At 44.0% G+C, this 13,108-nt stretch overlaps 1 protein-coding gene across 2 annotated transcripts in view; it reads right to left on the bottom strand.

Moving 5' to 3' along the window:
• Positions 1-13,108, bottom strand: part of pam (peptidylglycine alpha-amidating monooxygenase) — a 15,453-nt gene extending 2,345 nt beyond the window's left edge. Inside the window, exons 1-22 of one of the 2 annotated variants that reach the window (XM_060049824.1) lie at positions 12,958-13,108; positions 10,992-11,197; positions 10,642-10,784; positions 9,539-9,665; positions 8,256-8,313; positions 7,838-7,925; positions 7,282-7,373; positions 6,612-6,695; positions 6,179-6,227; positions 5,739-5,806; positions 5,541-5,621; positions 5,229-5,305; positions 4,931-5,034; positions 4,451-4,644; positions 3,885-3,941; positions 3,437-3,566; positions 2,762-2,878; positions 2,563-2,635; positions 1,885-2,095; positions 1,271-1,474; positions 444-562; positions 2-98 (exon numbers count right to left, since the gene is read on the bottom strand). In XM_060049824.1, coding sequence (XP_059905807.1) covers positions 2-98; positions 444-562; positions 1,271-1,474; positions 1,885-2,095; positions 2,563-2,635; positions 2,762-2,878; positions 3,437-3,566; positions 3,885-3,941; positions 4,451-4,644; positions 4,931-5,034; positions 5,229-5,305; positions 5,541-5,621; positions 5,739-5,806; positions 6,179-6,227; positions 6,612-6,695; positions 7,282-7,373; positions 7,838-7,925; positions 8,256-8,313; positions 9,539-9,665; positions 10,642-10,751 — 2,140 coding nt within the window. In that variant the 5' untranslated portion in view covers positions 10,752-10,784; positions 10,992-11,197; positions 12,958-13,108. Of the gene's footprint in view, position 1; positions 99-443; positions 563-1,270; positions 1,475-1,884; positions 2,096-2,562; positions 2,636-2,761; positions 2,879-3,436; positions 3,567-3,884; positions 3,942-4,450; positions 4,645-4,930; positions 5,035-5,228; positions 5,306-5,540; positions 5,622-5,738; positions 5,807-6,178; positions 6,228-6,611; positions 6,696-7,281; positions 7,374-7,837; positions 7,926-8,255; positions 8,314-9,538; positions 9,666-10,641; positions 10,785-10,991; positions 11,198-12,901 lie in introns of both variants that reach the window. The other variant, XM_060049825.1, reaches the window with a different exon arrangement.

Below are 13,108 nucleotides of genomic sequence, written 5' to 3'. Positions count from 1 at the left end.
CTTCCAGAAGTGAACTTGAAGACAGAGCCAGAGGCGGCATCCCCTACAAAGACGCTGTCGTCGGGGGTAACCACGATGTCATGGGGCATCTTAAACTCCTTGAAGGAAGACAAAGTACGACCTCAGTGAGCGGCATTAGTTTGCCTGCGACCCAGGTACCTGTACTCTTACTTGTTCATATTTTTCCCTACGCCTGCACATAGTACAGCAACTGGTTGCTGAATAAAATGAAAAAAAATACATGATACATTGAGATTGATGCATGAAATGTCTTTATATCGCACATAAAAAAAAACAACCAGCCTTGACAAAAGCAGTATACATACTCAGGTTTGAAGAAAACATACAAATACTGGAAACATCGAACCTGCAAAGGTTCATAAGTACACAACAAACAGGTGAGTCTGTGTGCTGTTTGAGGGTGTGCTGACGGCGGTAGCTACCTGATCCACTGGCCTGAAGACATTCACAATGTCCTTGCTGGAATAATCGATGACAAAGCCTCTGATCGGGGAAGAGTATCCATCTGCAGATTCCCCGTTGACTGCGTAGATGAGACCCCCTGCATGGAGAAGAAAGCATTTAAATTTGCGTTAAACAAAAAGCAAACCAAAGCCTTTGGTTGATCCTTTTCATCTCTCTGCATTATTGTGCTTCATGTGTAAGGAATAAATTAATGAACATAATGGGATTTTTGGGATGTTGAGTTTTGGGAAGAATCCTAAAGCATGACAACTAAATCGAGTCGTTTTCCCTCAGTCAATATTTATTTATCCCTCCTGTTATGTTTGTCATGAATAACAAAAATGTTCCTGGATCAATTTGCCCCACTGTGTGTTTAAATATCGGCAGAAACCAACACCAGGGTCAATTTGACCCGTTCACGGAAAAGCAATTATTTTGAAACGGAAAATGAAAAGTGTGTGTGTGTGTGTGTCCTTTCTTTTTCTACAACATAAAAGGTTCAAGGAAGCGACTGTCGATTGGTCGATTGAGGGGTCCTATTCTTGCCCTAACATCGGACCCCTTTCAACCACCACTGTTCGGGTCAAACCGACCTGCAGGGGGGGGGGGGGGTTGCTTGCAATGAACTGTTTTGATTTGGAATGTTTTTTTACCCTAATTAATGCCAGCAGAAGAGGTTTGACGCTGAAAACGTTATTTACCAATTATCCAAACTTCAAAACGGGTCAATTTGACCCGCAACATAACAGGAGGGAAAAAAAAGAAAATGCCTCAGTGTTTAATCCTCCCGACTCCATGAACCCACCGCTGTGTGGACTGTAGGCGATGGCGTACACTTCCCCTCCAAACTCCTCCTTCTTGATCTCCTTGAGGAACTCCCCAGAGTCGGCCACGAAGCACTGGATGCGTCCGTTCTCCCGGTCGGCCACACACAGCTCCTGGCGGTCCGGGAGGTACGCCAGGCTGTGCGGGATGCGGAACGGCTTCCGTTTCCTCCGATCAGATGAGCCTGATGAGCCGAGGGGAAAACAGGAAAACCATGGTTTGGGATTGCAATGGGACCCTAACCCTATTTAGATTAGGTCGTTCGGATGTAAACTTCCAAAACTAGACGTCTCCAAACTGTTTTGACCCCCCTCCTACCTGACCGGACTCAGGGAGCCGACCGCAATAATTCAAGTTGCAAAAATGTTGCACTTTTTAACGTAATTTAAAATAGGACTTCAGGAAGAGTTACATTAGGCATTTAATATGGTTGCTATAATAAAGACAATGGTTATACTTACAATGCTTGACCTCTTACATTGTAATATTCTCATTTTCTACATTCTGGTTGGCTATTGGTTCACTGACCGCCCGGTTAACCAATAGGAGAGTGTGTGTTAAGGACCCCCCCCCCCCCACCCCTCCCCCTATTACCTGCTCCCCACTCGGACAGGTATTGGCCCTCAGCGGAGAACTTCATGATCCTGGAGTTGCAGTATCCGTCGGAGACGTAGATGTTCCCGGTGACGGGGTCCACGGCCACGTCGGTGGGCTGGCAGAAGTGGCGCCGGTCGCTGCCCGGGGTGAAGGCCTCTCCCAGCTCCACCAGCGGCACGTCCCTCTGCTGACTGCTCAGTTTGAACACCTGCACGAATGGTGTGGAGAATGGGATGTTGGATTGCATTTTCCACACACACACAACGACCACCCTGATGCCAATGGACATAGTGGCAGAATTGATTTAATTTTTGTCTATATTTATTGACTCATACAGTTGCTCCATGGTATTGTTTTTATTTATTTATTTATTAATTTATTTATTTATTATTATTTTTCCACAATTCCACAACGATTTATGATAACTTTATGCTCTGTAAGGTGACCTTGGGTGTCTTGAAAGGCGCCCTTTAAATTTAATGTATTATTATTATTATTGCGTCCATGTTCGCAGCAGCCAGGTGAAAGTATCTTATAATATCCCATAACCAATTCTAAACAACGTTGGCCCAGTTTCGAAATCTGACTCAAAATACTTCAAAGCCATCATGGGACTGGGTGACAGCTTTACATTTCTGCCCTCTAGACTGCAGAGTTACTTTTTCCCGTTCTCACCTGATGAAGAGCAACATCAGTCACCCAGTAGTTGTTCTCCTTGTCCGTGGTTATTCCGTGAGGCAGGTAGAAGCTGCAGCGCGAGACAGAGTGGGGCAGAGTCACCCTTTAATTGCCTGAGTCCTAGGCTCGGATTCAAGCAATCAAAACCTTACTGGCATCATGTTCTGAAGGAGAAGGAAAGCACACGGTCGCTCACGTGTTTCTGCCAGAGGCCTTGAGGATCTCTCCTTTGACCTGGTCCACAACCAAGATGGTGGACTGCTGGATGGGCCCTTTGGACCTATGCTGGTACCTCGCTATGTTGTCAAAGGAGCTGTGGGGAGGGGTAGGGGGAGCAAGGGAGGCATTGCTGTCATTAGAGAGCTGGAATGTTAAAGAGACACTCTGTAGCTCTCGACACTAGCAGCCCCTCGTGGTCGGCGTTAGCAAAGGAGAGCGTCAGCCGATAGGCTCGTTGCCACGGCAATGGCTTTGTGGACAAAGGAAAAATGATGAGAATTCAAAGCACGTAATAGCGATGCCTCCAAACCGGGTGCTAGTGAGATATTCTGTGTGCGGTGTTAATAATCAAACAAAAATGTTTTTCCACTTTACTGAAGTATTCAAATGACGTGATTATATCTGGGTACAACACAAACAAAGGATAATTCAGTCATCCCATTTTTGGCCAGGCCATTTTCATGTCAACTGTTGTTCATCATGTCTCATGCCCTTTCACACAAATATGCATGGGCACAAAGGAAACAAAAATTCCATTCGTTTGAATCCTGAATTGAATGCATGAATAAAAACACAAACAACTCTCAATCTCTCCCTACAGCAGCTGTAAAGAGCAAACCACCTGGACACGTGGCCTGTCAGAAGGACTCACTTCACTCCCCAGTGATGATCCCCTCGGTGGAAGATGACCAGATTACCGTACGAGTCCAGGGCCAGGCCCGACACCTGCCCCAGCTGCAGCTTCACCTCAGGCCAGGCCGTCACCTCCTCCAGGAAGTAACCTGCAGGGCAGATGGTGCACGTTAGAGCAACCCATGCAAACAAAAACTCTTTTGTGGAAAATAACCTGAATACCAGATCGTTCGCGTGCAAACACACGCGAACAAAACGCATCACAGAAAATAACCTTGATAGAAGATCATGCACGTTAAAAAAACAAACATAACATATTGCAGATAATAACCCCCCCTACCCACTTCATGAGTAGACGTCATTGTCAGCCATGATGTGCGTGTGTGTGCATCTAATTAGGGGGCCCGGTTGCGTCGTGGTTCCGGTGTGTATCTCCCAGAGGGTTATGTTTGAACATAATTACGTACCATAATCCGGTGTTCCCGGCGTCATTGTCTGCGGTGACTCATTCTCATTTGGAATATCTGTAGGGCAGAAATGCAATGTTTGTCTCTTGCTTTCTTTTCCCTAAAACCAGACTATCTAGGAATTGCTAGCAATGTCACTTCCTGATTTACATTCAGTCTGCCAACAGTCAGAAGTGGAAAAATCGGACTGTCAACACACAAAAATGGGTTTTTGCAGATTCAGCAAAAAATTATGCCCTTTAGCACCCCTGCATTTCCCCGGGAAACCCCCTATCAGCGACCCAGAACACCCAAGCTATGCCCTGGTTTTTAAACTGTAACCATCATGTAATGTGCTTTACATCGGTCAATGTTACATATTCACAAAGACATCTAAACTATCCAGAAGAAAGCATCAGAAGACCAAAGAATAATGACATCAAGAATGAATAAATGCCTATCATACTACTAGATTACGCTACAACTATGGCTAATGGTTATTACACGATATGTCAACACATAGAATAAGTCCTTCTGGTCAATATGCAGGCATTTGTTTTTCATTTTTAAGATATTGCCTCACTGACCTGTTTTGTGTCCTGACATGACCCGGGACATCATGTCATGTGACTCGACAGGCACCGGGAGGGCTGGCAGCACTGGCATGTGTCTGAACAGCTCCTCGCTGCCTGGCTCCATGCAGCTCATGAACGGGGTGGCATGCCTGCTCTCCATGTAGTACATGATGTAGTAGTTGCACATCTCGTCATCGGCGGTGCCGCTGCAGGGGGAACAAGGAAAAGGTTTGCGAGGTTAATCGCAATACGAATGATTGTCATTGATTTCGTTGCGTCTCGGGTGAATATTCAACGCTGAGGTGTTTCAAGTACACATTGATTGCTTTTTCGGAGAATTGGACACAGGAAACTAAAGAATAAATCACTTCAAAATAGGTTTCTGAATGGTTATGACATGCGCAACAAACGCGTATAAACACCAATACACTCATAATTAGTCAAACCAATGGACCAATCGTGAAAGCTTTAGTATTTTCCCATTGAACTTACCCAATGTATGTTTTTGAGGTCCTTCCTTCTCCTGTGAATACACATCGGGATGCGATGGTATCTCCAAACTTGACCTCTATGTCTTTGCTGGCAGGATAAAATGCCTGGCAGGGGAAAAATAAGAATAGAAAAGGTCAATATAAACAATGAGCAGGGCTCCAAACCGGTGAGGACCCAAGACTCCTTACATGTTCGGAGCACAAATCATAATACTTTTCAACGCCAAAACTATAAACACCATTATGTTATGCATTTGATGCATTTCAGCATCAGTAGCAGTCCATCCACTGTGAAGTACCTGGGGTAACTGAGGTGACTGCCGGCCAATCAGAGTCCATCTCCCGTTCCGGATCCTGTAGCCGATCACCTCTTTGCCTGTTGAATGACACCCCCCCCACCACAGCGAGACTACAGTTAGGCCCAATCCCATATATACCCCTTACCCCTTCCCCTTACCCCTTCAAAACAAGGGGGAGGGGTAAGGGGAAGGGGTAAGGGGTAGAAATGGGATTGGGCCTTAGAGTCCATTAACGGGGCCTCACAGTGAATCACATGCCAGCACTAAAGAACATCTGAATATTTAGTCAACTCTCTGTAAAAGGGCCTTCACCTAAGTGGTGGGTATGCGTCCGGAAGGCAAAGGGGTAGATGGGGTAAGAATCGTAGTTACAGGCGATGTCTGCGTTTGTTACTGTACAGGGAGAAGAGCACAACTGATTGGAGGTGGCACACATGATAAGAAAAACGACGAAATGTGTTTCAAGGATGAATGGCGCAACAAGTGGTCATAAGCGTAGAGATAGAGTACCTTTATTCCCTGGGGAGATGATGGTATCCATACTCATCATCAGATAAATGCCGGCGATGAATTGCTGTCTGTAGCAAATGCAGACAAAAAAAAGTACAGTAAGCCAACAGCTTTAGCAAGGTCACTGTGATAGCGTCTCGATTCTTTGTGAGTGTCAGTAAGGGGATGTATAAGGTCTATAATGTATTTGCTTGAATGCACATGGTAGAGGTATGATATATGCACAAATTAGCATGGATAAATAAAAAAAACAATTTTTTTCCAAAAAGATTTTTGGAAAATCTTCCAAAAGATTCCTACAAGATTTATGGGACCTAATTCTCTTATCTGACATGATAATGGGGCCTTCTAAATGCATGATTGCGGCATACACTGTCAAATACATACCTTTCAAATAAGACCAATAGGGTAGTTTGATGAGTGTTTAAATAAGTACTGACCGTTTAGTAGTCATTTGCAAGGTAAGTCCCGAGCAGTCTTTATGGTTGTCTGCAAAACAAAGTACAAAGGGTCATTCTACATATCTCATTCTACATCCTTATGAAACGCCGATTTCACCCTAAACCCAAATACATTCAGCTGGTTTCTGTGTGTTTCCCAAGGTTTCACTGAACTCTGATATGAATTGAGTTCAGTGAACTTTACTCAAGTCCACCCCAGATATGAATTGAGCCTGGCAAATACTCTCATTGTATGCGCACACACACACGCACGCACGCACGCAGGCAGGCAGGCAGGCAGGCACTCACGCACACGCACACAAACACACACACGCACTTCATTTGAACTTCAAAAATAAACTGATATTGGGGACTTGAATAACAAATGAACAATCCGTATGCAACCAAAACACACTGTTTTGAAAAGACTCACCTTCAAAAGCTTTAATATTTCCATAATGTATTTGCAGCACAAAATGGGTAATTCCAGAGTTTCCTCCCACTCTAAAGCCAACATCTGTTGAGGCCAGAAAACAAGAAATATCCTGGTGTTAACAATATTACAGCATGTATAACAACATGGCTAACAATGTCCCTTTACATTAGGTTCTATTCATTCATTTCAATATTTTCTTTTTTCATAATAGGAAAATATCAAATGCATAGCTAGCAAGCCCCAGTTAATTTGTTGACTCCTTAACTCATTTAGCCCAAATGAAAACTTTGCCTAGAACATGTGTTTCCAGATACGTAACCCATTAAAACAGCATGGTACTCCAAATTTTAAGGTTTTAGTCTTTGAACATCAGATCATCCTTAACATTAACTGTATAATAAGAAACCAAAGTAAACTATGCGACTCCGTTACTCTCATGTGGACATCGTTTTCAACCAGCCCATATACTACAACAGCATAATCGAAATACTGAAATACAGTTATTGCCTTTGGTTTTTGGGTGTGCCACTAAAATATCGCACCCCCCCCCCCCCCCCAAACCCTCTATGAAACATGCCTCTGGGGGCCACTGGTTCCAAACACAAGAATATAAAATGCATTGCACTGGTCACGGCATCAGTAGCTATAGTGAACCATGCGTGTGTACCTTTGGGCAGCTTGGTGGGCGGGGCGTTCCGGGCCCAGGCGTACATGATGGAGGCCTCGTCCTCACAGATCCCCTTCACACTCCCACAGTCCCTAGGGAGATAGTGTCCGGCAGTCCGTTAATCATTGGTTCTTGGAGATGATTCCATCATTTCTGTTTATATTTGTATATTTTGTAATCAGGGTTTCATTGAAAAAGAGAGCCTGCTATCGATGGCCTTTCGCTGAATAAATAAAGGTTTAAAAATAACTGTATGCATTAATAGTGAATATATATATCTATGAATAAATAAATAAAGTACAACATCCAATCACTTAATGTATTCATTGGTTTGAATCTAAGAAGGGAATGTTGTATATGGAAGAGGTGACTCCTAGTAAAACTGGATTTGAAGCCAAGACTAGGGCGACAGGATGGGGCGACAGGATGGGGCGACAGGATGGGGCGACAGGATGGGGAGACAGGTGAGCTAGTGGCAGGTGTTGCCGATCACTCATCCCCGGCTCCGCTAACAACAGGCCGGTACGGGGGACACGCTCTTGGTGAGCAGACTTACCAATAGCCACTTGTTGATACAGGAGTCTGGCAGCCATAAAGGAGCATGTGATGGGCTGTGTCCATACGAGCATGCGGCACAAAGTCCACTAAAAAAAGGGAGTAATGGCAGAGTAATGACATTAATTATATTTGCGAACTAGCGATGGTTTAAAACCATGATAGAATAGGCCTGCTTGTTTTCACAATGATCACAGGTACAGCAGCGTGATCGTTATGAACGTCTAGTTACTTCATCTCTGATTACTACCTTTCTTCCCTTTTACGAATTGAAGATATAGGCATGCAAACATACATACATATATACATACATAAATATATAGTTTACGTGCAGTCTATTTATGGGGACCATACATTTGTGCTGGTAAAAATAAGTAACTCTGTGGGATGGAAATGGTAATGCACAAGTGATGACTCACCAATGTAAACATCTCTTTTGGTCGGGACAGGTACTGCCATGCACAAGTAGGAGTCAGACTGAAACAGTGAGTGGATAGTGTTAAGAATGTTTTTCAAATGAATGTCTTCCTTTTTTTTATATTTGTTTCAGTTTACAGTAATCTTTTGTGTCAAATGTGTGGATTTAGAGGAAGCTGTCTCATGAAGATGGAAAGAACAGGGTTCAGAATGGCCGGTCTGGGTTTCACTCCACAACATCACAACATCTCTGAAATATTCAGGAAAGTGCTGCTGTCATCCCTTTTGCTTTCTCCCAGTCACGCAATCACATATTACGTCAACTGTAAAAGGGGTAGTTTCATTTCGGGAAAAGACTGGGTTGTTACATAAAAAAGATAGACTCTGCAGAGTCAAAAAAAAGCCGCAAATGGGTCCACCCAGGTGTAACGTCTCCTTCGCTGTGGGTCAGCTGGAGTTGTTGGTCCCAGAAAAAATGGCAGCCACAATTGAAGAATAAAGTGTATAGTTCATTTATTAGACCATAATAAAGTACTATAAATTTCAACCATACTGAAAAAATAGGGAATACAATTAAAATCCAACAAACAACCTCGCCACCCAAACGGAGTGTGATCAGTGTTCTCGGGAGTAATTCCAGGCAATCATGTCTGACCCACTCAATGGTGCAGTCTGAGTGACGCCGCGAAAATGGAATAAGTGGAATAACCACACAGGAACAGGTATAACGTGGCACAAACATGACATGTTCCCACTTAGTTCCCACTCTGTGCTGCAAAGCTCGTGCGCAACAGGCTTAGACCAGAGAACACCCATGAGATAGTAGGTGGCTGGTGCTGATCTCCTGATCTACAGAGGCCCCGACAGTAGATCAATATGGAGAATAAACCCACATTAGAAACACTGATAGGCATCTCTCCGTGAACTCCCCCCGTCCCCTCTGCCGCCAGTGAGTTCAGAGAAAGGGAAGGGGGGGGGGGGGCTGGCGGGTGGGCTTGAAAGCCGCTGGGAAGTGTAGACGGCTCAGTGATCCCGCCGGATCTCTGCGATGATTCGCCGAGAGGGGTTGTCATCCTTTGGGCTTCGTTGGAACATTCTGTTTGTTCGGGGGGGTCAATGACTCAGCAAATGATTTCGCCCGGGGGGCTGGGACCACGCTGCCGGCCGTCCCTTCTTTGTTTTTAGAGCCAGTCTCCACCCCACACCTTCGTTTGAGACACATTGCCGACGGTAAACAAACTGTTTGACTTAAACAAAACGGGGGGGGGGGGGGGGGGCGACTCACGGCTTTGGGAGTGACCCCGGGCATGTGGACGTGGACGGAGAAGTTATAGGGGTTGACCGCCCCCACCGGCTGCCGGGTCCTCGTGGTCGTGCAGTCGCCGGGGTCAGGAGGCCCCGTCTCCTGGTACCTGGACAACAGATGACAAACGCATTCAAACCCTTTTTTCTATGTGCACAGTTATTCCAATGAAAGGCAACTCTGGTTGGTCAAAGAAATAATATAGAGCAAAATATCAGAGTGTGATTGTGTGCGATACGTTTTTCGGCATAATTCTGAGCCCCTGATACTCATTCCGGAAAGTTTTTAATTGCTTACTTAATTCTCTTCATAGCCATGCCGCATATGTCAAAGCATCAATAAGAAATGAATGAATAAGTGAATTTGAATTGCTGTAATGGACTTCCAAGACCCAGGATAGAGCTTATTGAGTAAAGAGTCATTCTGTTGTTGAGTCTATACCCCCAAATGCACTGAAGTCCAAACGGGACACAACATATGATTAGACAAATTACTGTGGCTTCTAGAGGATGCTTTTATCTGTGGTGTATGACCATCACAAACCCTAGTAACATCCCCTCCCTTGCCCACACAAACATAAACACACACAGACACAGGCACAACCAGACTTTGCAGCATGAAAACACCAGCTTTCGCTTCTAGCTAGCTCTACCTTAAAAAAATAAAAATAAAAAGTGGACAGACCAGTCAGTGCTTGGAGGAGGGAGTTGGTGTACATGACTGGATTGATTTCCACATATGGGCGTGGCCTGATGTTTCTCATTATCTGATAAGGTTATTTCCTGATGACAGCCTTCAGTGCACCTTTCTTTTCATATTCTAACATTGTCACTCATTCTTATTTCAGATGAAGAATGATTTCGATTGCTTGCTTGTTTTTGAAATTCTGCAGACTGAGGCGTGGTGCCCCTAGCTCCTCCACGACCTAAAACCCCCTTTTGGATCGACCACTTAGCGGGTTTTGAAAGGTGGTTTCAACGGAAGTGAGGCCGAGACCAGATCTTTGGCAACCACTGTAATGCAAGACTATGTTCTTCAGGCCACCAATTAGGAAAACATAAGGGATATTGATATTGCAACGTTACCTTTTGAATCTGTAGAAAGCGCCGTCGCTTCCGTCACTGTCCAGGCTGTGGCTCTGAGAGAGGAGCCAGAGCGTCAGCAGGCCGTGAAACAGGCCTCCCATCAGGCCCATGGCGGGGGGCAACGTAGGAGCGGCACCTCCTTCCTACGCGAGTGGAAAGGAAGTGACACGACCGACAGTGAGGGAAGTAATCGAGAAGTTAAGCCAGGCAAATTGCAATGAGCAACGAGCACGCTGGTTTTAGCAAGTGATTAACGGTCGATTAATAAAAGGGTTTCACTCAATTATTTTTCTATGTATGTGAGCAAAAGGTGGTTGAAGTACACTAAAAGTAACCATTGAGTAACACACCTTGTGTTTTCTGATGTCAGATGGGGGTGCACTACAAAATCCCCTTCCAAAGCTTTTCTTGTTGAGAGCCCAGGGGTAGGGCTACTATTGATGTTGATTCTTTGACCTGAAGGGATGACTGCTGAGGGCCTTGGTTTCGTATCACCCTCTCAACATGTTGGATAGAATCTCCAGTAAATTGGTGCGCAGTTGTCAATGTTTAAGACCTGTTAAGAAGATATAGTGTTAGGACACATGTTGCAAAAACCATCCAGGGACGTTCACTGGAACGCTAGCCATTAGAATGAGCGCTTTAGATCTACATAGGGAGCGGGTCCTCTTCCACCAATGCCACCATGTTTCCATGGTAACCCAGGGTATTCAATTGGTTGCAATTCTCAACCTCACTGCTAGTTGCTATTAAATTACACAAACTGGCCCTTTAAAGAAGAATCAATTTAAATCAAAAAGTTTCAATAATGAATGTTTCAAATGAAAACATACAAATATATATGTTTCTGAGTTGTTGTCTGGTATTTTACTAATTTAACCATCTAAAAGAGATTAAGACCAACAATACATGCAGGCCTAATTTAACAACAGTTTTATAATCTTCCCTTGTTAAAAAAAGATGCTTGCCTATTGGCCACGTTACTCTTCCAAACATGAAGGTAAAGAAAGGAAAGCCATGAAATAGAGGCCTACTCCTGACAAGCAGCCTCCGTGGTGGTGACTCACCCGTGAGACCCACGATGCTACGTGCGGATAAGACTATGCAGAGAAAATACGGAAGCAAATTGGATGGAGGAGGTGTTTAGCACAGCGTAGTGGCTTACATCATATCGAGGAATCACTATGGTAACAGAGTTCTTCACACTCCCAGAAAACGCAAATAGTCTTCGATTTTTTCAACGATTTGGAGCAGTCAGAATGGAAACACATCTCGTCTCTCATCACCCTTTCAGTAGGAAAACGTGCAGCAGACATAAATGGGAATTTTAATTCCAATGTCATTTCTCATGTGCCGAGATTATTTGTTTGAATTAAAATAACAAATTGCTGCAAGGGATAGAACAGCAAATGCATGATACCGATCTCACTCATCGACACTAATTAAACCTCCCAGAACAGAAAAAAGCTAACTGCATTGGCCGTAACCTCAATCACAGCTGGACCTGCAGCCAACACGCACAAAGAGACCATAACACAAACCGATATATAGCCTATATATAAACATCGTTTTCTTGTACTCATTCTAAGCTATTTGAGATATGCAGCACAAATTACAAATTAAACCGACGTCCAAATGAACCCTGTAGGCTACGTGCACTGACGGCCCTTCCTTAAAAACAAACCTGTCAGTGAGTCAGGTCAGTGAATGTGTTTTTTCACACCGATTATAATAATTGAGGAAGAAGACAGCCGACTAAGAAAATGCTCGTATCTCTTTACAAGTGATAACGCGGAAGACTAAAATGATTGGTAAGCGGTATGTAAATAACGCTGTAGTTAACCATCATCTCCTACGAACGCATCGTATCTCCACAACTAGCCACTGTAATAGTCAACATCTGAACATAATACAGATTCGTTATGCACTACACCATACAGTATATCGTAGTGGATCATTAAATCGTGTTTAAATCGTTTTTCCCTCTCCATGTATGTTTTATCTAAACGTTATTTGCATTGTAATAACATATATCCTATTCCATAAAGCATGACAATAGATGAATAAATATATCCTCGTTTGCGAAAGGTTGAAGAATATAAGAAGTAAACAAAACATGATTTCAACATCATCGATTGAAGACATTCATGTGTGTGCGACTGTTTTGGCAGGTTTGTATGCAGCCTATCGCCGCCCTCCCAATACATCGTACTATGACGAAATATATGTACATAAATGTAATAGATGGTGATAACGATACCTATAGTCGTATGTGGCCTTTGGATCCAATTTAGGCAGCAGTCGTTGTTCGCATACCTGTGTAATTCGCCTCCCAGCGTCGTAACCCTGTTGTCAAACCGTCTGAAGTCATGACTTCCGCTGCGAAGCTGTGACGTAGATCACAGATAAACGTCAAGGGGTTCTCAGAATCATGAGAAATGGATCTCCGCAACGCCATTTTCCAATC

The sequence above is a fragment of the Gadus macrocephalus genome, chromosome 4 (assembly GCF_031168955.1).
Source record: "Gadus macrocephalus chromosome 4, ASM3116895v1".
Taxonomy (NCBI): Eukaryota; Metazoa; Chordata; class Actinopteri; order Gadiformes; family Gadidae; genus Gadus; species Gadus macrocephalus.
Note: the sequence above shows the minus strand (reverse complement) of the source record. Positions and strands in the feature narration are given on the sequence as shown.